The sequence below is a fragment of the Solea solea genome, chromosome 1 (genome assembly GCF_958295425.1).
Source record: "Solea solea chromosome 1, fSolSol10.1, whole genome shotgun sequence".
NCBI classification, from domain to species: domain Eukaryota; kingdom Metazoa; phylum Chordata; class Actinopteri; order Pleuronectiformes; family Soleidae; genus Solea; species Solea solea.
Genome location: NC_081134.1, coordinates 28,008,696 through 28,036,357, shown reverse-complemented (window position 1 = coordinate 28,036,357; position 27,662 = coordinate 28,008,696). Strand labels below are relative to the sequence as shown.

Sequence of the window (27,662 nt, the reverse complement as noted above, 5' to 3'; positions counted from 1 at the left end):
TTATTTTAACATAAACGTAGAGTCACTTACACTGAAGCTGGAGATGAAGCCTTCTTCAGTGTCCACAACGCTGGAGGTGTGTGTGTGTGTGTGTGTGTGTGTGTGTGTGTGTGTTCGCATGTGTGTGTGAATGTGTGTGTGAGCTCACTGACCAAAGTGCACCCTCCTTCAAACATTTCATACAAATGCTTCACATCACACACACACACACACACACACACACACAGAAAGAAAGACACACAAGGACAAACAGGAGCGTGTGTGTGTGTGTGTGTGTCCATACGTTACTAATCTGCTCCTGCGTCCTCCTCAGCCTCTGCATCTCCGGAGTGTCGGACACGATGCTGAACCCTCGTCCTTTACTCTCCTCAAAGTCTTTCTTATATTTCACCTGCAAAGACACACAGGTATTTGTTAAAGGCACAGTCCCTTTAAATTTGTCACACGACCTCAATGTGACCTCTCGGCAATCTGGACACTGCTGTTTAATCAATATATACCAATATAAAAGCAGGAAAAGTCATCATACTCACACAGAGTGTGATCATAGAATCACTGTTAGAGGCTTTTAAATCACGTCGCGGTGACATTTCACTGCAAACACTGTGATTATTGGTTATTGATCGTCATGAATGTGACGTCAGAGGCGCGTTCTCCATTAAAGGAGAACCCGAGTTCTCCTTTTCATCAGATATTCACACGTTTGATTGTGTTTTACTTGTTTGAAATAGATTTGATACTAAAATTCTCATTCACAAACTTAATTTACCCTATTTATCTGCTCCACTCCACAAAGTTGGACCTTCAAAATCCTCAAGGACCAAAAAAATGTTCAATAAATGAACAAATTAACACAGGGATGGAGAGAGGAGATGAAGGAGGGACTCTCTGGTGTGTGAACTGGTTATAACTGGATTTTTATGAGCGCACACACACACACACACACACACACACACACACACACTCACACACACAAACAGCACGTTACATACTGCAGACTGCTGAGTGGACATCTGTTTGGACACACACGCGGGGGGACATATGGCAGAGATGTGTGTGTGTGAGTTGAAAACCTTATAAACTCAGAGCATCCAAATACAGTCAGACACTAAAATCAATCAATGAAATCACAGAATCAATGAGTGCATATTATTGATCCACATTGCCAGAAATGATTTTATTAAAGCAGCCGAATATAAACAAAAAAATAATAAATAAAAATACAACAAAAAAACGGGCCACACGGTGGTCTAGTGGTTAGCACTCTCGCCTTGCAGCGAGAAGACCCGGGTTCGAGCCCCGGTTGGAACAAGGGCCTTTCTGCATGGAGTTTGCATGTTCTCCCCGTGTGTGCGTGGGTTCTCTCCGGGTTCTCCGGCTTCCTCCCACAGTCCAAAAACATGCAATGTGGGGATAGGTAAATTGGACACTCTAAATTGACCATAGGAGTGAGTGTGAGAGTGAATGGTTGTTTGTCTCTATCTGTGTGTGGCCCTGCGATGGACTGGCGAACTGTCCAGGGTGTACCCCGCCTATCGCCCGATGTAGCTGAGATTGGCACAGCACCCCCCGCGACCCTCTGGCAGAGGATAAAGCGGTAGATGATGACTGACTGACTGACAACAAAAAAACACTAAATATACAAAAAAAAAATTGTGAATGATAATTAAAAGGGGAGGAGATCAGGTCAGCTGACTTATTCAGACTCTTTTATTTAGTTTTATTTTGTTTATCCTGATTATATAAACATGAAACACAGGTACAGTATGTCATTTATTTTTGTAGAAGTATTTTTTGTAGAGTATTTTTATCACTTGAGGTAGAAATGTAACAGATACATAGAGATATATCTGAAGCAGTACCTGACTCTGCAGCTCGCTCTGTTGCCTCAGTCTCAGGTTCTCTGGTGTGTCTGCCACAATGGTGAATGACGTCTTGGGGTAATGTCTGAAAAAAAAAAACACATTCAAATATTTTTCTACATTCACAGCAGGACGTTTGTGTCGCTTTGTAAACCACTCACTCTCCCGCACCGAAGCCCATTGAGAAAATCAGTGATTTTAGCTCACAGGGACACAGAAGCTGCTGGTCCTCTGCTGCCTTGTGTGGACACTTTTATTTTGAACATAGCACAGTTATGTGTATAACATTCCTTTGATATTTATCCTGTATTTAACAGAAAATGTGTTTCGTCATGATTCGTATCCTCACTCGGATAAAGATAAAAGACATGTGATATTTTACGGCACGGCCAAAGCTTCACAGGAAGTCGTTATTCAAAATAAAAGTTCAGTCCTTTGACAATAAAAGCTGACTGTAATGACGTCAGCAGAAACAATGACCCATTCAGGACAAAAAAAACACCCTGCCCTGAACTCCATTATGCCATTTGACCTTCTGTTGTCGGGAAAATGACCTTAAAATATACTCTGTGTATATGTTTCTCTGTGTGTGTGTGTGTGTGTGTGAGGACAATAGATGCTGTTACTGCTGCTGCTGCTGTGAGATGTGGGTGGATGAGAGATGGAGGTGGAAGAGTCTTTACAGGCATTTTTATTCAGACCAGGAATAAAAATAAGACCAGGATTTGTTTTTAAGGAAGTATGTGAGAGTCTACGACTTATAGACACACACGCACATGCACACACACGGGCAGCTGACAGAGAAGAGAGCAGTGTCTAAATCAGGGGTGGATCAAAACATCAAGATTTGGTGACATATCGTCGTCCTTCCTCGTGTGATCGATATAATCGATATGCCGGGGCAAATATCCATATTATAATTAACAAATTAAGTTGCTCTACAGTAAAAAGTCTCTGCCCGTTTCACTCGACACGGCGTCACTACTTCATGACTCCACACGGCGGCGTTGCTCAAATGAATAAGGGGAACTTGACTTTGGACTTGAACTTGAACCATTTGACCTGGCTGAAGAAGAGGGAGTTTACAGCGGAATAATGCAGAAAACTATATTAACACATGCTCCATCTTCATGACCATTGACCTTTGTTCTCTATGTTGTGGAAATCCTGCACTTTTGACTTTTTACGTTAATATAATCGTATCACGATATTATCGGTATCATGGAGCATGTATCGTATCGTGATATTATTGGTATCATAGACCATCTATCATATCCAAAAACATGCACATTAGGTTCATTGAACACTCTAAACCAGAGGCGGCAAACCTGCGGCCTGCGGGCCACATGTGGCGAAACAAACAATCTTTTTATTGTTCCCTGTAAACACGGCATACCAATACCAACGATACGATACATGGTCCATGATACCAATAATATCAGGATATGATACATGGTCTATGATACCAATAATATCACAATATGATACATGGTCCACGATAACAATAATATCACGATACGATACATGGTCCATGATACCAATAATATCACGATACGATACATGGTCCATGATACCAATAATATCACAATACGATACATGGTCCATGATACCAAAATATCACAATACGATACATGGTCCATGATACCAATAATGTCACAATACGATACATGGTCCATGATACCGATAATATCAGGATATGATACATGGTCCATGATACCGATAATATCAGGATATGATACATGGTCTATGATACCAATAATATCACAATATGATACATGGTCCACGATAACAATAATATCACGATACGATACATGGTCCATGATACCAATAATATCACGATACGATACATGGTCTATGATACCGATAATATCAGGGCACGATACATGGTCCATGATACCGATAATATCAGGGTACGATACATGGTCCATGATACCGATAATATCAGGATATGATACATGGTCCATGATACCAATAATGTCACAATACGATACATGGTCCATGATACCGATAATATCAGGATATGATACATGGTCCATGATACCGATAATATCAGGATATGATACATAGTCCATGATACCAATAATATTACGATACGATACATGGTCTATGATACCGATAATATCAGGGTACGATACATGGTCCATGATACCAATAATATCACAATTCGATACATGGTCCATGATACCAATAATATTACGATACGATACATGGTCTATGATACTGATAACATCACAATACATCTGGTTTAGAGTGTTCAATGAACCTAATGTGCATGTTTTTGGACGATGGAAGGAAAACATAGATTCACCTGCCATTGTCCACACAAACACATTTCAGAGAAGTGTGAAAATGCAGAGGCTGCAGTTTACTCTGTGTGTGTGTGAATCATCAATCCCAGCAGCACAGTTTGACCACTCTGCTCAACTATCCTTCACTCTCCTCCTCCTCTTCCTCCCACTCATTCCCTCTCTTTTTCTCTCCCACAACAGTGTGTGTTCACTCACTCTAGAACAATAACCTTGGTTATTTCCACTTTAGTGTTGTTGAATTAATAAAGCATTTATTTATCTGTCTGTTTGCTCCATAACATGGTGAAAAATGTGGATCAAACCTGGAAATGATGATGTTTTTGTCCACAAACACAAAATTCATCAGTTTTAATGATTTCTTTGTTTTTATGAAGCAAAGAAAACAGAAAATATTAACAATTAAGAAGCTGAAAAATCACACAAACTGGTTTTGATTATCTCAAAGAAATGCAGCAGTGCTGTCTCTAAATATACCACACTCCTCATTTTACACATTTGCTTTGCTACATGTTGCAGATTAACACTTAACGCTTAATGTTTTCAGGGATTTTTAAGTGTTTTTAACTTTGATCTACAGTTGGACATTGTTGCCTTTGATTCTTGTGTTGGACGTCGCTCTCGTGATTCTAGATTTTGGAATTTTAAGTAGACTTTTGAACTTTAAGTATATTTTGGAACTATAAATATATTTTGGAATTTTAAGTAAATTTTTGAATTTTAAGAATATTTTGGGATTATAAGTAGATTTTGAAATTTTAAGTAGAATTTGAAATTATAAGTAGATTTTGGAACTATAAGTAGTATTTTTTAAGTGTTTTTAACTTTAATCTACAGTTGAACATTGTTGGCTTTGATTCTTGTGTCAAAAGTCGCGCTCATGACTCTTCAGTGACGAAACTCTCTGACCAATCAGGGACCTTCAGTCTGTTGACATCACATTTTAGTCTCGGCTCCACTGAAGCTCGTCAGGAACCAGGTTCTATCTCTGATGGAGAAGAAAACAAAAACAGTAAAGACGAGCCGAGCCAAGCTGAGTCTGCTACAATCTTAAAATGGGCAAACATGGTTGGAGCCACCGTATGGTCCGTCTGAATCTCGAATCATTTTACAAAAACACAGTGAAGGTCAGGACAGAGCGAGACTGACTTTAGTGTTTGTTTAAAAGTTAAAAATACACTTGTCTATAAACTGCTACAGTGTTGCTGTTGTTGTTTTTCTCGTGTCATAATGACAGTAATCATGGAGTCATAAAGAGTCTGCGGTGGTGCGTTCATGTCAAGTGATGATTAGCCTCTTCATCATCATCATCACTTGTCCGTTTGCCTTTAACCACGAGGAGTTTGTTCAAGTTAGAAAAGCCACAAAAACAAAACTCTCTTCAGTCTGTGACTGTGTTTTTACTTCAAAATAAAGTCTTACTGTGTTTTTATTTCAAAATAAACAGTTACTGTGTGTTTTTATTTCAAAGTAAAGTGTGACTGTGTTTTTACTTCCAAAAATAAAGTGTTACTGTGTTTTTATTTCAAAATAAAGTGTTACTGTGTTTTTACTTCAAAAAATAAAGTGTTACTGTGTTTTTATTTCAAAATAAACAGTTACTGTGTGTTTTTATTTCAAAATAAAGTGTGACTGTGTGTTTTTACTTCAAAATAAAGTGTGACTGTGTGTTTTTACTTCAAAATAAAGTGTTACTGTGAGATTTTACTTCAAAATAAAGTGCTTCTGTGTGTTTTTACTGTCTCTTCAGTAAAGAGCAGGATTAGAGCCACATGTATATTCTTGTTAGGAAACAAAGTCAGAATTTTGAGGGGAAAAAATATGAGAATCTGAGGAAAACAAGTCAAAATTCTGATTACAGAAAGAATCAGAACTATGAGACTGCAGTGAGTGTTTGTAAGAAGTCTGAAGACAGACACTGTGGAGACATGGTGTTCACAGGAACAGGACAGACAGTCTCCTCCACTTCTTACTTTCTCTTTCATTTCACTTTTCTTTTCTTTTTTGAGTCCATTCAGTCTTTTCCTGAGAACACAGGGACACTGACTTCCTGTCGAGGTTTGGACGGCCTGTCTCAGACCACACACACACACACAGGGTTGTGCAGCTTTGCTTCTGAGTCCTGACCTGACGTAATTTGCCAAATACAAAGTTACTTGACGTGTGGTTTTGGGGGGGCGGGGCTTTGATCAGAGGGGACAGGATTCTTCTTATCTCCAGGTTTTTGGTCTCCATGAGGACGACTGGTCCTGACAAGGTCAGTGTTTACGACAGACTAAAAGGTCCTGAAGAGGCTACACATACAAGAACACACACACACACACACACACACACACACACACAGTGCATAAACTATTTTGGTCTTAAGTTTCACTTCACCTGCTCCCGTTGCTACTGGCAACCATGGATGCTTTGTTCGTTTGGTGTAACCCAATCCTTTGAGACAAAGACGGGCTCTGTCTGATGTTTCTCACGCACACACACACGCGTGCACGCACACACAGCGAGCCAAGGTAACCCTGTGTTGGCTCGACAAACAGCTCAGGACAATAACTCAGTCTGTGAGGAGGTCTCTCTCTCTCTCTCTCTCTCTGTCTCACACACACACACACACACACACACCTGCCTCAATAATCACATGGGTTAATGAACACACACACACACACACACACACACACACACACAGTGGGGTATTGTAAACACAGAAAGGCAGGATGTGTTAAATTGTATTATTGGAAACAGTTAAAAGGACAGTGTGTGTGTGTGTGTGTGTGTGTGTGTGTGTTTGCATTTGCCTAAAAAACAGGCTGTGTGTGTTCCTGTATTTGTTGCCTCTTTAGGATTTTTTTTTTTCTGTCATAAACACCGACCTCGTCAGGACCAATCGTCCTCATGAAAACCAAAACCCGGCCCTAATGAGGCAGAACCTCATGTCTGAGGAACTGGTTTTAGTGTCATTTTTTATTCTCAGGATTGGTTGAAGTTTAAAGGGTCAGTATGTGTGGAAAAGACGCGACCACATACATCCCCGCCCCTCTCTGGCCAAAGCCCCGTCCCCAAAACACACGTCAGGTCACAATGTTGACAGCCATTAAAAGATGTTTTTTTTATGCAATGTCGTAAACATTTTTTTTGCGCGATTTACATAAAAATCTTTAAATGCTGTAAGTTAATTCAAAAAATTCTTTTTACTTCTCTTCCTATAAGTTCGTAATATTTTCTGCCCTCACATTTAGCATTTTTCCAGTTTTTTGGCAAGTCATTTATCTGTAATTGATAAATTGATGAATTGATGAAGTCAATGTAAGTGATGTAAGTATTTTAAAGTTTCCATTTAAATTATTGTATGTGTTATGTATGTGTATTGTATTTTTTTTTAACTTATTATATTTTGTAGTGATGTAAGTTAAAAAAAAATTTTAATTGGGTCATTTTCGTTTTTTATAACTTTTTTTTAAAACTGTTAAACTGTTTTTCGTTACCTTACAAACATTAGTTTCCTCTCAGACTATATGAACACATATAGTGGTGACAGTAGTGTACTGCAGGTTTGTAAGTGTGTGTGTGTGTGTGTGTGTGTGTGTAAGCTGCAAAAACGTAAACAGGTTGTTCGGAGCCAAGTGTTTTGTGAGCACACGCTGAGATTTTCATCAGCAGAGAAACAGGAGGATGGAACGAGGCCAGACTGACCAACACACACATTCAGTTGTCACTCTTCCTCCTCCTCCTCCTCTTTTCCTCCATCTCTCTCTCAGTGATTCACCACAACAGCCTCCTTGTTTCTTTCTGTCACGACAGTTGGTGATCAAACGTCGTCACCTCCTCCTATAAATATAGTGATAATATCTTATATTGACTTAAATATTGCATCATGACTTAAATATCTTGATAATTTATAATGACTTAAATATTGCATCATGACTTAAATATCGTGATAATTTATAATGACTTAAAGGCGGCATAGACCGGAAGCCCCAATTAACGCTGCGTTTGTGTGTGTATCTGCGTCATTACCTCGTTTATGAAACCCGGTTATGAAAGTTTCAGAACAAACAGTTCAGCCACTGCTGAGAAAAAAGGTTTTTATTGTTTTACTGGGGTCTGCAACGTGGAAAGGCACTTCCGTTTGCTGATGATGTCATCAGTATACCTCACCACTCCTCTCACCACCGTCACTCCTCCTGGTGAAGGCACTAGTCCGGGCACATCCGGTTGCGTACATTCAACCGCAGAAGAAGAAGAACTACTCTCGTTGTAGCTGCTGAGATGCAGAGCATCCACCGTGCCAGAGGGGGAGCTGTGTATCTGAGAGCAGCTCTCGTTGGCTGGCCAATCACAACACAATCTGCGTTCTGGGGGTGTGATTTTGGTCTGAAACAGCGCGGCTGACGAGAGTGTCAGTGAGGAGATATTTCGGTTCATTTGCAGCGACTAGGAGGTGTTTGACCATAAAAAACAAGTTAATATATGCAAGTAGACCTCCATAACTAACATATATGTATGTGCGATACGAGCATTCCATGTCACCTTTAAATATCGCAATAAAACCTTATCATGACTTGAAAATATCGTATCATGACTTAAATCTTATCATGGCTTAAATATCATGATAATATTGTAAAGTGACTTAAATATTGCGATAAAACCATATCCTGACTTAAATATCATGGTAATAGCGTATACCGACTTAAATATTGTGCTAAAATTGTATCATGATTTAAATGTAGCAATAAAATCTTATCATGATTTAAATATCGTGATAATTAGGGCTGTAGCCAGAGCTGATGGCTCTGAAAGCGTTTTGCATCTCGTGCATCTGCGCAATATCATAGCACATGATTTCCAAAATATACTATGTTGATATCAGCAGCTGACCAGCTGTTGATATCAGCACGATATCAACTGTTGAGGAATATTTAGATGATTTGTCTCATGTCCTCGCACATAGGAGCTCAGCTTCGCGGCTGAGACACAGGCTGCTGCCGTTGTTGCGGGCGAGTGTGCCTGCAGTTATAAAATGAACCAATGATTATTAGACTAAAACATTGAAATATGCCAATTCTGATATGTTCATGTACTCAAAACAGACGGAGCAACATAATGAAGACAAGCTAGCTTAGGGTTTTTATATGATATGTTTGTAGTCGAGCTGTGATATGCAAACTGTTGCTGGCAAACTTTGCATTTGACTTTTTTGTAAAATGCTGCCACACTGCGACGTCTGTGACATGGATGTTAGAGGACGACTGACTGTAGCTCAAAATTAAATAAAACTACTGGACGTTTTGTAGTCTTTCTGTCTCATGTGGGTTGGGCTAATCCAAAATACTGAAAACAAGGGGGGTGTTCTCTGAAGACACGCTGTGATCTGTGGAACAGGGGTGATCTGAAAACACCCTTATTAGCACTTGGTACATTACTCCAGATGAAATCAAATTAACCACAGACTGTATGAAATTAACACGGCAAAAAGTCAATTTATCAGAATTTGAGTTGAACCAGAACGTAGCGACTGATTAATCGACCAGTCGACCAGCTGACCACTTTACAGCCCTAGTGATAATATCGTATCATGACTTAAATATTGTGTTAATATTGTATCATGACTTAAATATTGTGTTAATATTGTATCATGACTTAAATATTGTGATAATATTGTATCATGACTTAAATATCATGGTAATATATCGTGACTTAGATATTGTGATAATATCGTATCGTGATTTAGACATTGTGATAATATCAAATTGTGACTTAAATATTGTGATAACATCATATTGAGACAAAATATTGTGTTAAATTCTCTGGAGATTCCGACACAACATTCATTAATTGTATCCTTCAGTTGACCTAGGGTCAGAGGCGGTTACATCACATGACCCATGTGATTCTGGATCGCGACACTTGGTCCAGTTTTCCTCAAATCAGGAAGTGGATCGTTAACGATGTGAGGAGAGTCGTAAACCAGAGCAGGTTTGCAACAAACGTCGAGTTAAGAAAATCTTCAGAGCGTAAAAGAATAAAAGAAAATTTTGAAAAGCGTCGTCTCTGCAGTTTCACTGCTTCACTGAGAGTCAGCAGAGTGTTTGATGAAGGGGTGAACACATGAGGACGTCTTCATTAACACAGAGGACAACGTCCTCAACTCATCTTCATCTCAGTGACAGAGGAGGGGAGGAGAGGAGAGGAGAGGAGAGAGGGGAGGAAATAGGAAAGATGATGAGAGATGAAAGGCAAGAGAAGACAATCAGAAAGGGGAAGAAAAGGAAAGGACAGACGGGAAAGGAAACGAGAAATGAAAATTAGGAAGGGAAGAAAAGGAAAGGAAATATGAGAGGAGGGAAATGAAGGGAAAGGAAAAAAGAAAATAGGAAAGGCAAGAAAAGAAAAGGAAAGGAACAGAAGAGAAATGACATGAGAGGAAAGGAGAAAAGAAAATAGGAAAGGCAATATGAGAGAAGGGATGAAAAGAACGGAGAGGGAAAACCAAAGATAAAAGATGTGTGAAGTGTTGTTAAAGTGTGGTGAAACAGTCACACACTTCAGATTATGTCACCTGACACAGGAATCTATACGTTTGAGTCAAAGTTACATGAAATCTACGTCAGTTTAAGACTACGATGTCTTCAGAACATGTTTATGTCTTTATCTCACTGTGAGACAGACTTTTCTCCTGTCTGTGATTTTAACATCACACACAGGAGTTGTTGACCCACTGCTGCCTCCATCACTAAGTTCAAATATCTTATTTTGTCACTTCGGCATTTAAAATTCTTCATTTGGTTTTACCTCAGTGACACAAAGTGACCACACGAGGCAGCAGTAGACCAGCAGCTCCTGTGTCCCTGTGAGCTAAAATCACTGATTTTCTCTATGGGCTTTGGTGTGGGAGAGTGAGTGGTTTACAGACTTCAGTTTCCTGTTGGAAAGGTCTGTCTCACAGTGAGATAAAGACGTGAACCTGTTCTGAAGAAATCGTAGACTTAAACTGACGTAGATTTCATGAGCAGCTTCTTAAAAGAAAAGGCCGTTGCTGAAGAGCTTCAGGAAACATTAGGTCAGGATTTCAGGTTTCCAGTTTTTTGCCGTGTCAAGTGGAATAAATAACCCCGGCAGAGTTTTAATGCTCTGCTGTGACATTCTTCAGCAGAGGGCAAACTCTCGAAAGCCATTAGCTGCAGAGTGTGAGACAGTCAGGACCGCTGACCTGAATTAACCCACAGATCTGTGGACACAGGGGGACAAACTCAAATGTCACACAGTGTGTGTGTGTGTGTATGTGTGTGTGTGTGTGTGTGCTGCTTCCTAATTTTCAAATCTATAAACACAAAAGTGACAATTTCAGTTGCAGACAGAGCTGCTTATATAATGATCCACAGATTATTGTCTTGATAAACTGACGAGATGTTTGGTCCATAAAATAAAACGTTCATCAAACCTGGAAATGACGACATTTAAGAAGCTGAAGAAAGTTTTAATTATTAAAATAAATGTAGTCATTGATATATTTTGGAGCAGAGACATGAGACGGACCTTCACTGATCAGGAAACTGTCTCTACAGCTTCAAAATATCTAAAATCCTCTTAAAAACACGAAAAGAAAACTTCATTTTCCACCTAAAAACCTTCATCATTATTTCATTATCTAACATTTCTCTTCTTTCTCCGTGAATCCATGACTTGTTTGGTTCATTAAATGTCAAAAATATTGTAAAAATCGAGATCAAACCTGGAAACGGTGATTTTTATATTAAATATTCACATTTGAGAAGCTGAACTGTATGTTATTTGTTGTTATTGTGCGGCTGTTACTGGTTTTACGTCCTTTTGCTTGTTTTATATGAATTGTATTGCCTCATGCAAGCTTTTATTTCCATGTGGATATAAAAAATAAACCTTCAGGGAGTGACCAAGACCCATTCACCGCATCCATGCCGTTTGTTTACATAGAGAGGGGGCGGAGTCTGAGTGAAAACAAAGGCGGTGTGTTTCTGTGAGCAGCGAGGAAATGCCTTTTTTATTTATTTTTTTACCTCATCGAGGGCAAAGGTCACTGCTGTGAGTTCACGTGTGACACGCGGGTGAAAAGGGTGGGACTCTCCCTGACATCCCTGAACGCCTCACCGCACTGACCAAACCAAACAACCGGCCGCTCACATGAAAACAAAGCCAGTGTGTGAACGTATGAAGAAACGCAGTCAACGCATGTGTGTGTGTGTGTGTGTGTGTGTGCAGTGGAGCAGGGCTGGGCTCACGCCCGAAAACCACCTGAAAGCGACCAGAAACCAGAACCGCGTCTATAAAAACCTTTTCACACCAGATGAACGATGAATGAACACATGCAGGAAATTAAACATGAACTATGAATAAGTGAAAAACACATGTGTTCACAAACACACTGACTACAGACTGTATTTACAACAGAAACATGAAAACCCTCTTATTTCTTCTTAAATTCCATTTTCTTACCAGCAAAATAAAGTCTTTTCAAAGACAATCAACGACGACACACCAACACTTTCTCAAGTCCGATACCGAGACAACAAAGGGGAGTATCTGTCGTTTTAGAAACTACAAAGCTGTTAACGGCACGTCATTTCGTGTTGTTCTTAAGCTATTTCAAAGAAGGGGTGGAGGAAATAGTGAAATATTGCGATATTTTGAGAAGTATCAGTTTATTTTAAGCTTAAAAATTGTCCTCACTCTCGCTCGAGCTGTTGTGTGAGTACATCGCAATATCGTGATATCGTATTGTGACTTAAATATCGTGATATCGTATTGTAACTTACATATCGTGATATCGTATTGTGACTTAAATACCGTGATTTAAAGATCGTGATATCGTATCGTGACTTAAATATCGTGATATAGTATTGTGACTTAAATATTTTGACTTAAATATCATGATATCGTATTGTGACTTAAATATCATGATATCGTATTGTGACTTCAATATCATGATATCGTAACGTGACTTAAATATCGTGGTATCGTATCATGATATCGTATTGTGACTTAAATATCATGATATCGTATTGTGACTTAAAGATTGTGATATCGTATCGTGACTTAAATATCGTGATATAGTATTGTGACTTAAATATTCTGACTTAAATATCATGATATCGTATTGTGACTTAAATATCATGATATCGTATCGAGATATCGTATTGTGACTTAAATATCATGATATCGTATCGTGAATTAAATATCATGATACAGTATATTGTGATAATATCGTTACATAAATAAATATGTTGATAACATCGTAGCGGGACATAAATATCATGGTAAAGTATCGTATCTTGATAAAATATCATATTGCAGATGAAAACTCATGGTCACTGAGATATATAGATAGATAGATGTAGATATATATAGATATATAGAAGTAGATAGAGTAGTGTACTCACGCGTTGCAGTACGGTTTCTTGTCGTAGCCTTTGTAGTTCTTCATGTTCAGCGTCATCTTGCAAACCTCACAGTGGAAACATCCTTTGTGCCAGTTCTGGAGACGACAACACACATACACAAACACACATTATAGGATATGTTAGACTTCAAATGCACCATCCACTCTTGTTTGTATGTAAACAGTAGCTTATATTTATTTTACTGTGTATTTACAGCGTGTCATCACTCTCAAAGAAACAACCTGTGTGCAGCACATCAGCTCTATATCAGGATACAGACTCAACATATATACAGATTATTTATAAGACATACCATGCAGCCTTATGGAAATGTTGGTTTGATTTATACCATGCTTTTTTTCAGCCCTAAAAGAAACAACCAACTCTCTAAAGTGTCTTGTGAGTCACAGCAGGGACAGTTTCTGCTTCTCTCTATGTCTCTGTCGCTCGCCTTCTCACTTTCTCCACATACGTCTTTGTTTCTGTGCCAGACGACGACAACGACGCCTCCCACGCTCTTTAACGCGCACTTCAAACACATGAATACATGAAACCACACAAATTAAAAATCTTGTCTTCTTTCCTTCTTTTCTCTCTGCGTGCAGTTGTTATCATATTCAGGTCAGGAACCGTGATATTTTTGACCTTTTTCATGATGAAGCTGCTGTTATTGTTGTTATTGTGTCATCCGATGCCTCACAGGACAGACGGCGACTGCAACACTGCTCAGGATTTATCCATAATTTATCACCGTTATGCAACACACACACACACACACAATACGCCAAAACTCTTTCATCAAGACAGTCCTGAAATGATATGACTCATCATTGGAGCTGCTGTCGGAATATTTCTGTCTCTGTGATCGTGTTTGTGCGTTTCATGAATCTCTTTTGTCCTGCGTACGTCTCGTTACCGTAAACTCCTAAAAACGACGGACTGGCGATCTGTCCAAGGTGTGACTCCACCCCCACAGCCACCCTCACGTGACCCTCATGTGGAGGATACAGCGGTAGAAGATGGACAGATACCAGAAAGCAGAGAAATAGAACTTTAATTGCACCCATATACTTGTCATTACGGTAGAACCGCAGGACTACACGTCACACGTTTGTGACATCAGCTTCTCAGTACTGTGATTCCTAAATGCTTAAATAAATAACTGCCAGTTATGGGAAAGTGAAAGTTATCTGGAAATATATAAAGATATTTGACATTTCTACAGCCATAAAATCTGAATAAATCCAGAGCAGACGGATGATCATGATGCTCATGAGATAGTTAAAGCGCAATTTTGTAAGTGTTTACATCGTTATCCTCACGTGTCGTAAAAACTCACCACAAATGCTAAAACCACGGATATTGCTGAAAATAAAAATGTTACAAAATGTCACGTTACAAACGCATCACTGTGTAACAAAAAGTAACTGATGTTGCCAAAAAAAAGGTCAAATATTGTTACGTTACAAAACATGTCACTAATGTTACAAAAACTAACTGATATTACTTAAAAAAGTAACAAAATATTGTTACACAATTAAAAAATGTTAAGTTCCAAAAAACTCTTTGTATTCACAAAATTTTTACCCAAACAACAATAAAATTGTTACAAAATGTTGTGTCACTGATGAAACAAAAAGTAACCGATATTGCTGGGAAATAAAGTTACAACAATTTCAAAATGTTAAGTTACAAATAAGTCTCTGTATTCCCAAAAATGCATCATTATAAGAATTTTCTATCGTTGAGAATACGGTCCTGGGACGCGTGGAAAGATTCAGGCTCCCCCTTGTGGCCGTTCAAAGTAAATCACTAGAGCTGTTTGTCGGACATGTGAGACCGCAACACTGAAATTAAATATTCATCATTTTCTACACTCACTGTTAACGATGCCAGTAATTTACAGTAAGCATCGTGAGAGCTTTTTATACCATACCATACGATACCATAAATTGCTTAATGACTTAAGTGAGTTGTGTTTGTTTAAATGTTAATTTTAGAATTGTTGTTTACTTTCACAGTGCGCGTGTGTGTGTGCGAGTGAAGGTAAAAGTGCTCACCTTGTCCAGGCAGCTGACTTTCTCCGTCGGGTACACGATCTTCCCGCAGCGGGCGCACTGAGGGTTCATCCTCCGCAGCGGTCACTTCAGCAGCGCAGCCCCGGGTGTCGAGCACAAAGTCCCCGCGGGTTTGAGCAGTGAGTTCGCGGAGGCTCCTGCTTGTTCCGTGTGCAGCCGCGCGCCGTCCACTCTGAGGCTGGATGCTGCTGCACCGGGACCGAGCGCTCCACCGGCGACAAGCTGGCTGCAGCGACACCGGAAATCACGGTGCAATCCCTTCAAAGTAAAAGCAAAAAAATAACTGGTACAAACAACGTAACGTCCGCGTCCGACAATCACGTTTTTAAGTTTATTTTACTCTCATGTGATTCACGGACACCTGTGAGTTTATTCAATAGTAAAAAGAAAATAAAAATAAACATTAATGATGATTATTTCGGCGTGTTTATTTTAAAAACAAATAAATAAAATAGGCACATTATATTGGGTAACGATATTGAGGCTCAAACCTCAGTTGCTCTGTACTGGGACAGGGAATGAAACGTTTCAGAACTCGCCTGAAATTACTCTGGTTTTACAATTTCTTTCGCTGTCAGAGAAAACTACTAGCAACTCTACATCCATTCAATATATCAAAGCTAAAACTGAGTGACAACGGCTTATTCGGCGTGTTTAATTTACAAAAATAAGACCTTTATATTGGGTTACAGTGAGGCTAAAAGCACAAATTAAACGTTCACTTTCTTTCACTATCAGAGTAAAACACTGACAACTGTAAGTTCATTCAATAGTTAAAAACTAAAACTGACAATGGATGACAAATGGATGATTCAGCGTGAATAATTTCTGATAATAAAAAAATAATTGCAGACTCAATCGCAGTTTTTGTACTGGGACAGAGGAACTCGCTGAAGCGTACTCTACTTTAAGTTTCTTTCTTTCTCAAAGTAATTCGCGCACATGTGCAGATTTATTCGATAAAGATAGCAAACTAGGACACATAATGTTAATTCGGCGTGTTTAATTTACAAAATTAAACACATTGCACTGGGTTACAATGAGGCTCAAACCGCAAATAAGTTGTACTAGGACAGGAAACGTTCACTTTCTTTCACTATCAGAGTAAATCACTGATAACTCTACGTTAATTAAATAAAAAGAAGCTAAAACGGAGTGACAATGGATAATTCGGCGTGTTTATTTTACAAGAATAACCACATTATATTGGGTTACACCGAGGCTCAAACCGAAGTTACATTGCACTGGGACAGTTGATAAAACGTATCAGAAATCGCCTCAGAATAAGCACGTTTTTAAGTTTATTTCAATATAAAAGTAATTTACTGTCAGCTGTGAGTTTATTCAATTGAAAGCTGCAAAAATTAACCAGTGACTAATTAGTGACTAATTCGGTGTGTTTAATTCACAAAAATGATCATCTAACAGGTGGAGGAAACAAATCTCAAGTTGCAGTTTGTACCGCACCTGCCAGGAAAATTGAGCATCCCACAATTCGCCCAACAGTTCGCTGATTTTTTTACGTTTAAGTCCGTTTTAAAGAAATGTTGGCAACACAATAAAGGACGAATAACTAAAGACGAATAAAATTGTTAATTCGGCGTAACTTATTTTCAAAAATAAGACACTATAGCAGTGAATCAGTGAAACTCAAACCTTTTTTTTTACTTTTTTTCTGTATTAAAATGAATATCTGACACCTGCCCGTTCATTTAACAAAACACGGACTGGTAATTGAGCCGGGAACTTACCGGGACATTGTATTTCCTGGTTAATTGAGGGGGGGAGAGGGGGGGGAAGTTGAACGTTTTTCAAACAATGCTCTGATATGATCGCGTATAAAGTTCGGGTGAACGTACGAGCAAAAATGTATATAAATATACATTATTTTTTAAACGTCGTTACGTTCGTACGCTCCATTTTGTGTCGCCATGTTGCTACGGGAGCCCAGGAGAGACAAAGGAAATATACAACCTCACCGCTAGATGCCGCTAAAGCGCAACGCTGGGCCTTTTATATTAAAGCAAATATTGTGGAGATCCATTTTTGATCAAATTCCACAACACAAAAAAAGTGTCTGAATAACATGTGATCATATAAATATATAAATATATTAATTACAAAATACATTTATTTATTTGTTTATTTATTTCAAACAGGCTGTAGAAAAAAAAATTGACACCTCCTAAGAGCGATGTTTTCCCCCTTTTTTCCACAGTAATAAAAGAACTGAGTACAAATACAATGAAATAAACAGCACTGAAATATAGAATTCACATTAAAAAAATAAAAATAAACAAGTAAAAAACACCAGTTAATTACTAATTAAGATAAAAAACACACATACATTTGTCAAATGGAGATTAGGAAGGCATGCTGACATTTGTGGCAGAATAAATTAATGTTTTATCATTAACAAGTAAATGGCTCCCCCTGCTGGCGAGACAAGGCACACATTTAACGTCTGAGCTCCAAGAAGGTGAGATATTTCAATAAAAGAATATCAGAATATGAATCTTATTTATGATGATAGTATATATATTCATAAGAAAGGAAAAACAATCATATTTTTTGTCAATTAAATTTACCCAAAAAATTCATCTGTATTAAAAGTGCTAAATAAATAAAGATAACATGGGAAAGGTGGTGTGTGTGAACATTGTTACTTTTTAGAACACGTTCCATTCACTCAGTCATGGTCCAGTCTTTTATCCTCCACATGAGGGTTTGGAGGCTGGAGCCAAACCCTGGTGGACAAAGGGAGGAAAGGCGGGGTCACGTCCTACAGGCACATGGACAAATAAAACAATCACAGTTTGAGTTAGGATTCTGGATTTAAAAGTGGAAACGAGAGTGTGTGTGATTGAGGTGGTCCCAGAGAACAAATACACTTGAAAAAACTGATTTTCCCTTTAATGATGTAAGTTATGGACAAAATAACCTCTTATCAACTGTGTCCTCAAAGTGAAATGACATAGGGGCGACAGATTATCTAAACCGGTCAGTCAAGAGGAAAAATAAGCAACTATTCAGGAGATGCAGGCAATACGAGATTAAAATGATATCACGATTATTCCATCATAACGTCACTGATGATAGCCATGTCTCAGAATTTCATAATAAAAGTGTAATAATAAATAATAAAATAAAAAAAATAAAAATTCATAATAAAAAACCCTAACCCTAACCCGTCTGTGTTGGTATATTTCATAATAAAAAATGATTTATGACACTAAATTACTAAAAAAAAATAATACAGAAACTTGAAATGGCGAGTCACATGAAATTAATGAGGGCCTCATGTGGCCCATGCGCCATGAGTTTGAGACCTCTAAACGTATTTTGTTTTCTTTTCTGTTTTTTGGACTGTGAACGCAGCATTTATAATACTTTTATTGGACCATGAAGGCAGCATGATTCACGATGAGCATGATTTTTTAGACGTGAATGCAGCGTTTTATTTATTTATACATTTTTGGGACAATGAACGCAGCATTTGTTGTTTTTAGGCCCATGAACGCACCATTTGTTCTTTTTTTTGGACCGTGCACGCAGCATTTCTTCTTTTTTTGGGGCCATGAACGCAGCATTTCTACTACTTCTTATACATTTAGTTTTTGGACCGTGAAAAGGCTGTTGTTTAGTTTAAAATGTAATGAATTTGTAATGTTTAGTTTATTTTTTAACGATATTTTTTTGGGACCATAAACGCAGCAGAAAAACCTCTCAACCAATGACTGCGTAGTGGGGCAGGGTTTAACAAACTCTCCGACCCTGGCCACAGCAGAACCTCATTCATGTAAACAGAACACACTTGGTTTGCGTATTTTACGCACTAATACTGACATTTTCCGCACACTGTACGTTAAAAAATACGGAGCCTGGAGAGAAACGTTATCCAATACCGTTAACCACTTCACTTCTGTGTATTTTTTATCTCGCCGACACGAACGTGACAACTGACATGTGTCATCTGCGCGAGAGGAAAATCACATTTTAAGAAGGAATATCAAAATGGCGCTGTCAAAAACCACGCAGGTTCTGTTTATATCTAAGTTCTGTTTACACGAGAGAACAAAGAGAACTAGTCCACATGTCCCTGTTGCTGGGCCCCCGTCGCTGCTCCGCCTCTGATTGGCCACCGCGGCCAAACAAGCGGACCAATCGTATTGCGCGACACTGAGGAAACGCAGCACCGGTGCCTGTGATTGGCCTAAACGTTTGGCGCCTCTCGGATCCGCTGCGGCCGCGGTGGGCGGTGAGCGAGGGCCGGCGAGCGAGCAGGAGTTTGAACAGAAGCAGCGCTGCCTAGGCGGAAACTGTGGACTTATTTAAAACAAAAAAACAAAACAAAAATCAGTGAGACGACGAGTTTATATATGTTTATGTCGATTCTCTTCTACAATCCCCGCACACTGTGACTGCTAAAGCCGCCCGGTGTGGAGTGGACGGGACGCCGCCTCTGGGGACCCTGAAGCCGGCATCGCTCGAAGTGAGTCGCTGCCTTTCCCGAGCTAACATGCTAACTAGCCCGCGGAGCTAACGCTACAGCTAGTAACGAATGAAACACAAAGGCCGACTCCGCCTGGGTTTGACTCCCTGCTCCGGGATTAGCTCCCCAGAGCCTCCCGGGCAGGTAGAAGCCACTGTCAGTGTGTTCTTAAAGATTATTTATGGTCTTTAATGGCTCAGGTGTTTGTTCCCGGTGCTTAGCGGAGGCTTCAATCTTTGTTCACGAACCAACTGTTAGCTAGCTCACCGGGGTGTCGGTGTCCCCGTTACTTTTATAACAACGTAACGAGCAGCGCGTAAATGTATAATAACAGTGTTTATGACGTAAATATGAATGTTTTTGTTGTGGTTTGGTTGTTACTCGCTGCTCACATGCACAACAGTGTCTAATGAGTGTTGTTGAACGTGTAATTGAACATCTACTGACTTTTATGAGCTACTTTCTACACAGGCTCTTTGTCACTAATACAAAATACAATCCAAGTTTTTTTATCAATAATATTAGTATTTTTTATAGTGTATACTGTATTAAGGAATTGATTTTAAGAGGGGTGGGATAGCTCAGTGGTTAACATGGGTACCCTGTGTGCAAAAGACTTCATGGTCGCAAGTTCAACTCCACCCCTGGCAGGTTGTACTCAATTCCCTTGTAAGTCGCTTTGGATAAAAGCGTCCGCTAAATGACATGTAATGTAATGGTTTGAGGGACCGTCAACGGAGTCAAGTGATCTGAGGTAGGGGAAGAAAAACACCTGTGCACCTCCTCGGATGATAACTCTCACATCCACGACAAACCTATCGCAACACATTACGATATCTGTCCCAACTGAAGACAACAAAACGTACAGCATGATATTAAAATACACCTTTCATTCCAGATAAAACCCTGTTGTATTTCTTTAAATTAAATATATTGACGTGTGTTACAAACCCCTGGTGTTTGGCTGCAGGTCGATGATGGTGCTCACTGGGAAGCGTTCGGAGAAAGGTCCCGCCTGCTGGAAGAGGAGGGTCAAGTCCGCGTACATGAGGTTGCGGCAGCTCAAAAGATTCAGACGGGCGGACGAGGTCAAGGTTCGTCCACTCACACACTCTTGCAGTGTTTCTATAATGGTACGGTTTGGAATGGTAAAGCCCTCGTGTCAGGCTTGTGTTTTGACTAACAACAGCACCGCAATGCCAATTTATTAAAAAAACATTGGCTCGATTATTCGATGAACTTCTTCTTGAGGCAGATTGTTAAAATGTTTGGCCTAAATTGAGGTTTCATTTAAACATTTTCAGAGCATGTTCAGCACCAATCGTCAGAAAATCCTGAAGCGAACCGACATTCTGAACCAGGAGTGGAAGACACGGCGGATCCAGCCCATCCACATAATGACGTCTGTGAGCTCTTTGAGAGGAACCAGAGAGGTCAGTGGATCTAACATGTAGAGAACAGAATGTCTCTGCATCTGTCACAACTGTGTCCTCATCGTGTCTTCACTGTGTCCTGTGTGCAGTGCACGGTGGACAGCGGCTTCTCCGAGTTCCCCCGGCAGGTCATCCCACTGAAGACTCTCAACGCTGTGGCCTCAGTCCCAGTCATGTACTCGTGGTCACCGCTGCAGCAGAACTTCATGGTGAGGGTTTTTAAACAATTGTCACCGTCTGTGCTGGAGAAATACAGGTTTTTACTTAATCTACACAAACTTGAGGCTGTAATGTCTTTCACTCACTCTCCCACACCAAAGTCCATTGAGAAAATCCGGTCTACTCGTGTGGTCACTTTGTGTCACTGAGCAAAATCTGAGCAAGGGACTTTAAAAATAACAACACATCTGAACTTAGTGATGGAGGCAGCAGTGGATCAACAACTCCTGTGTGCTGTGATGTTAAAATCACTGATTTTCTCTATCGGGTTTGGTGTGGGAGAGTGAGTGGTTTACAAACTTGAACAGTGAGATAAAGACATGAACTTTGTGTCTAATGTTTGTTTCTGTGGGTGTGTGGAACAGGTGGAGGACGAGACGGTGCTTCATAACATCCCCTACATGGGAGACGAGATCCTGGACCAGGACGGGACTTTCATAGAAGAGCTCATCAAGAACTATGACGGCAAAGTCCACGGAGACAGAGGTGAGGTTTCCTCTGTTCTCGTCCTCTTGTAAAAGACGAGGAACCAGACGATTAATGCGGCTGTTATGTTGTTGTTGTCGTTGAGCAGAGTGCGGCTTCATCAACGACGAGATCTTCGTGGAGCTCGTCAATGCTCTGTCGCAGTCCAGCGACAACGAGGACGATGACGAGGACGAAGAGACAGACTTTAAGGTCGAAAAGATGGAACTGTGCGACAGCAAGGAGCGTCCGGACGATCTGAACAGCGAGAGTAAGCAACATCGACGCTTTCCCACTTTTATTTGGTCTTTTCCTCACCGTGAAAGTTTAAATCATCAGCACTCATCGCAAACGTGTTGTTCCAGGTCGAACAAGCAGCGATAGCAGCAGCAAGAAGTTTCCCTCTGACAAGATTTTTGAAGCCATCTCATCCATGTTCCCCGACAAGGGATCCACCGAGGAGCTCAAGGAGAAGTGAGTGTTCACCTGGAGATAATCCTAATTCATCTGTTTTATCATTTAAAAGAAAAACGGTGCTTGTTGAAGGTTTGGTCATGTGCTAACTGACAATTAAGGCAATAAAAAGACGTGACTCACAGGTATTTCTTTAAATAAACGTTGTTTCTCCTCATGACTTTACACATGCAGACAGATGGTCACGGTTGTTTCTGTGTTTCAGGTTCAAGGAGCTGACGGAGCAACAGCTTCCTGGTGCGCTGCCTCCTGAGTGCACGCCCAACATCGACGGCCCCAACGCTCGCTCCGTGCAGCGCGAGCAGAGTCTGCACTCGTTCCACACGCTGTTCTGCAGACGCTGCTTCAAATATGACTGCTTCCTCCACCGTCAGTACACACACACACACATACACACACACACACACACACAGAGCTGAGAGGAGTAACTGCTGCTCATGAATAAAGCTTTTCTGGTTTCTTTGCTCCGCCAGCTTTTCATGCGACTCCAAACACCTACAAACGCAAGAACCTGGAGAACCTGGTGGAGAGTAAACCCTGCGGCATCGACTGCTACATGTACCTGGTGCAGGTGAGTCACACTCTGAAGCGTCCATGGCGAGCATTTCTTTCATTTCCTCCACGTTAACCTCTTCGCTCTGTGTCGTCTCAGGACGGGATGGTGAGAGAGTACCCGGCAGACACGATCGCAGAACGACCCAAAACCCCGTCCAAGCGCCCGGTGGGACGCCGGCGCGGTCGGCTGCCCAACAGCAACAGCCGCCCCAGCACGCCCACCGTTTCCTCGGAAACCAAAGACACGGACAGCGACCAGGAGGGCAGCAAGGAGGACGAGCGGGACAACGACAAAGACGACGAAGACAAGAAGGACGACAACACCAGCAGCTCAGGTACGAGTGCCTTTCCGCAGGTGATTTAAGAACGCTTAAAAGTTCACAAATGACTGTTTTTTGTCACACGTTCAGAGGGAAACTCGCGATGTCAGACTCCGGTGAAGATGAAACTGAGCAGCAGCGCTGAGGCGGTGGACTGGAGCGGAGCGGAGGCTTCTCTCTTTAGGGTTCTCATCGGGACGTACTACGACAACTACTGCGCCATCGCTCGTCTCATTAGCACCAAGACCTGCAGACAGGTGAGCAACGCGGTCATCGCAATAACGTCATGTTCTGTGACTAAAGCTGGAGACACAAGGTTTTACAAGGTTCTCCACAGATGTAGGAAAGTTCGTAGATGTAGGAACATTTTTTTGCAGTTGTAGAAAGTAGAAATGGTGCAATGGCTCAGTGGTTAAGACCGGTACCCTGTGTGCGAAAGACATCATGGTCGCAAGTTCGACTCCACCCCTGGCCGATTGTACTCAATTCCATTGCAAGTCGCTTTGGATAAAAGCGTCTGCTAAATGACATGTAATGTAATGTAAAAAGTTTGTAGGAGTGATAATAATCTTTAGTTTTTTCCTCACATTCTCGCGTCCTTGTCTTCACGTGTCCTTGTCCTGCAGGTCTACGAGTTCAGGGTCAAAGAGTCTAGCATCATCGCTCGGGCACCCGCTGAAGACGAGGACACGCCTCCGAGAAAGAAAAAGAGGAAACACCGACTGTGGGCCACTCACTGCAGGAAGATCCAGCTGAAGAAAGGTCAGAGCTCAAGCTGCACTCTCCTGCTTCACTTCACCTCATTATTGACTGTTTAAAAACATTAAAAAAACTGTCCTGTTTCAGACGGCTCGTCCAATCACGTGTATAACTACCAGCCATGTGACCACCCGCGTCAGCCATGTGACTCGTCCTGTCCCTGTGTCACCGCTCAGAACTTCTGTGAGAAGTTCTGCCAGTGCAGCTCTGAGTGTGAGTGTCCTCACAAACGCCGCCAAAGGTCCAAGAGACATAAATGCTTATTTACATTCTGTGAATCCTGCTCTCAGGTCAGAACCGGTTCCCGGGTTGTCGGTGCAAAGCCCAGTGTAACACCAAGCAGTGTCCGTGCTACCTGGCAGTGAGGGAATGTGACCCCGACCTCTGCTTGACCTGCGGCGCCGCCGACCACTGGGACAGCAAGAACGTGTCCTGCAAGAACTGCTCCATCCAGAGAGGAGCCAAGAAGGTGAGGACGCTTTTAAAATAAATGTACCTCAACCTTTCAGACGTCAACATAATGCTAACGTGTTTGATTTGGCCGTGGCAGCACCTGCTGCTCGCTCCATCAGATGTGGCGGGCTGGGGAATCTTCATCAAGGAGCCGGTTCAGAAGAACGAGTTCATCTCAGAGTACTGTGGAGAGGTGCGACACACAGCTGCAAACGACACAAACATAACTACAGCTGCAAACAACTACACAAACTACAGCTGCAAAAACTACACAAACATAACTGCAGCTGCAAAAAACTACACAAACATAACTACAGCTGCAAAAACTCTTAGTCTTTAAGTTATTTAAGTCAAATTTAACAAACACTTCTTTGTTGCAGATTATTTCTCAGGACGAAGCGGATCGTCGAGGAAAAGTCTACGACAAATACATGTGCAGTTTCCTCTTCAACCTCAACAACGGTAACACACACACACGCATTGATTCACACGTTCACTCACTCATTCAAACACTCACACGTTCACCGCGTCTCCTCAGACTTTGTCGTCGATGCCACGAGGAAAGGAAACAAGATCCGCTTTGCGAACCACTCGGTCAACCCCAACTGCTACGCTAAAGGTAAGAGCGACGTTGGCACAAATAACCATGAGTCTTCAAATCAGCACCTGTAGGGGGCGCTGTTTTGGGGGGGGGGGGCGAATTTGTGTTGATGTCTGTTTGTTTTGAAATGCGACAGTGATGATGGTGAACGGCGATCACAGAATCGGGATTTTTGCAAAGCGAGCGATTCAGACGGGGGAGGAGCTTTTCTTCGACTACAGGTGAGGAGCTTTTTTTCTGTTTCTTTCCTCGGACACAGAATTCCGAGCTCAGCGTTTTTTTGTCTCTGTGTTTCAGGTACAGTCAGGCCGACGCCCTCAAGTACGTGGGAATTGAGCGGGAGTTGGAGATCGCCTGATCCTCACGTCTACCTCCACTGAGGCCTTTTACACACACACACACACACACACACAGCTGCAGGAAATTCCCCATGACTCGTCAAAAAGCTCAAACGCTTCAGGAACTGTGGGAATTTTCCTTTTTTTCACTGCTCTCACCAAATCTTCCTCGTGTCGTCAAGATGCAAAGTTTCAGATTTAGATCATCTGCAAACTACGTTAAAAAAAACAAAACATTGGACAAACCCTCAACTGTGTTTTTATAAAAAAAAACTTCAGGGACCAAAATCCTGCACCAGCTGCTTTTTGTTTGTTTTTCATCAACATGCAGCCACAAAATACCAGTTTTTACCTTTTTTTTCTTTGCTTTATGTGGTGATGAAACGTCGTACTTAAAGGTCCAGTCTGCAAGAATTGAGCGCCATTCTAAGTTTCAGACCAAAAACAAAAAGCTAATGTTGCTACGCTAGTGTCAAATCCTCAAAAATGTAGATTTGCGAGTTTTCACATTCACATGGTTAAACCTGTCACATTTGAACGCAGCATCATATTCACGTACTGGAGTCCAGGGTTTTACAACAGTCCTTGAATGCGTTGGACAGACACGCGACTCATAGGATATATAAATTGTGCGGGAAATCAAAAATAAAAAATTACGTTGGTTTCTGTGAACATGAAACACGATGTGTTTGTGGCACTCGCAGAGAAAACCCTGTAAATTCCTGTTTGAAACACCAGGGGGCGACACTTTTTTTTTTTACGTTGAAGGGCTGCAATCAATTTATACAATTAGCTATGTGCCGGTTGCTGACGAGGTTTATCTCAAACTTTAAAATCATGATTACATTTTTTTTTTTAAATCCCAATAATGAAAAGTAATCAGCTGATCGATTAGTTAATTGTGTTGTATAAATATTTATCGGACAGTCAGAACACCTCTGCTGCTGTGATGCCCAGCCCTTTTGTCAGGATGCCCCGCCCTCTGCTGTGCCTTCAGTCCTGAACGCGTAACCCACCCCCGCCCACTTTTTAATTTTCTCACACTGTGCATGAAAACATGTCACTGTGCTGCCCCCTGTGGTGACAGTGAAACATAACACTCAAACAACCGCCAGCTGATTTTGTTTCTTTTCATGATGAGAAAACTTGAGATTCACAAACCTGGTGCTTCACACAGACATTAAAGGGACAGTCCAGGTTTGTTTTTTTCTATTTGTTTTTTTTTTAAGTTTGTAAACCACTCACTCTCCCACACCAAACCACACAGAGAAAATCAGTGATTTTAACATCACACCACACAGGAGTAGTTGGTCCACTGCTGCCTCCATCACTTCATTCAGGTTGACCTCAGTGACACAAAGTGACCACACGAGGCAGCAGTAGACCAGCAGCTCCTGTGTCCCCATGGACTAAAATCACTGATTTCTTCTATGGGGTTTGGTGTGGGAGAAACTGAACTATCCCTTTAATGAGCATGTAAACATAGTCGAACAAATTTTTTTTCCATGTTTAAATTGGATTCTGGACGTCAGGGAAAAGTTGCACATGCTCCGCCCTCAATCAATCACGAGCTTATGAGTGATTGGCTCCCCCATGTGGCACTTGAAAAATGCTGTACGTTTTTGTTAATGTAGAATAAATCATGCATCAACATCTGTGCGACCACTTCCTGAAATCAAATGTAAATTTATCGTCCAGGTTCTTTTTTTTTTTTTAACTTCCTGCTCGTTTGTGATTGGATTGCCAAGTCACATGACCATAAATACACCTGCAGATCCATTTGTTTCCTTCGATGTTACCGGTGCTGATTTTGTACGTTTACAGGGATTTGTTGTTGTTCACTGATTAAAAATTTAAATATTATAAACAACTTTGTTTCTTTGTGGGTTTACGT

At 40.8% G+C, this 27,662-nt stretch overlaps 2 protein-coding genes across 2 annotated transcripts; one reads left to right on the top strand and one right to left on the bottom strand.

Annotated features, from left to right (window-relative positions):
- Positions 1-52: 52 nt before the first annotated feature.
- On the bottom strand, positions 53-15,905 carry LOC131458900 (LIM zinc-binding domain-containing Nebulette-like). The gene is made up of 4 exons (XM_058628232.1): positions 15,642-15,905; positions 13,582-13,676; positions 1,863-1,947; positions 53-391 (listed from the first exon to the last, which is right to left on the bottom strand). Exons 1-4 carry the CDS (start codon positions 15,708-15,710, stop codon positions 191-193), a joined length of 450 nt encoding a protein of 149 aa, XP_058484215.1. The 5' UTR covers positions 15,711-15,905; the 3' UTR covers positions 53-190.
- A 3,777-nt stretch (positions 15,906-19,682) lies between these two features.
- On the top strand, positions 19,683-27,638 carry ezh2 (enhancer of zeste 2 polycomb repressive complex 2 subunit). The gene is made up of 19 exons (XM_058628219.1): positions 19,683-20,151; positions 21,122-21,245; positions 21,456-21,584; positions 21,674-21,793; positions 22,169-22,289; positions 22,378-22,539; positions 22,634-22,742; positions 22,948-23,111; positions 23,216-23,313; positions 23,395-23,632; positions 23,708-23,874; positions 24,244-24,379; positions 24,464-24,589; positions 24,667-24,845; positions 24,927-25,022; positions 25,210-25,291; positions 25,368-25,448; positions 25,567-25,651; positions 25,728-27,638. Exons 2-19 carry the CDS (start codon positions 21,126-21,128, stop codon positions 25,786-25,788), a joined length of 2,274 nt encoding a protein of 757 aa, XP_058484202.1. The 5' UTR covers positions 19,683-20,151; positions 21,122-21,125; the 3' UTR covers positions 25,789-27,638.
- The last annotated feature ends 24 nt before the right edge of the window (positions 27,639-27,662 follow it).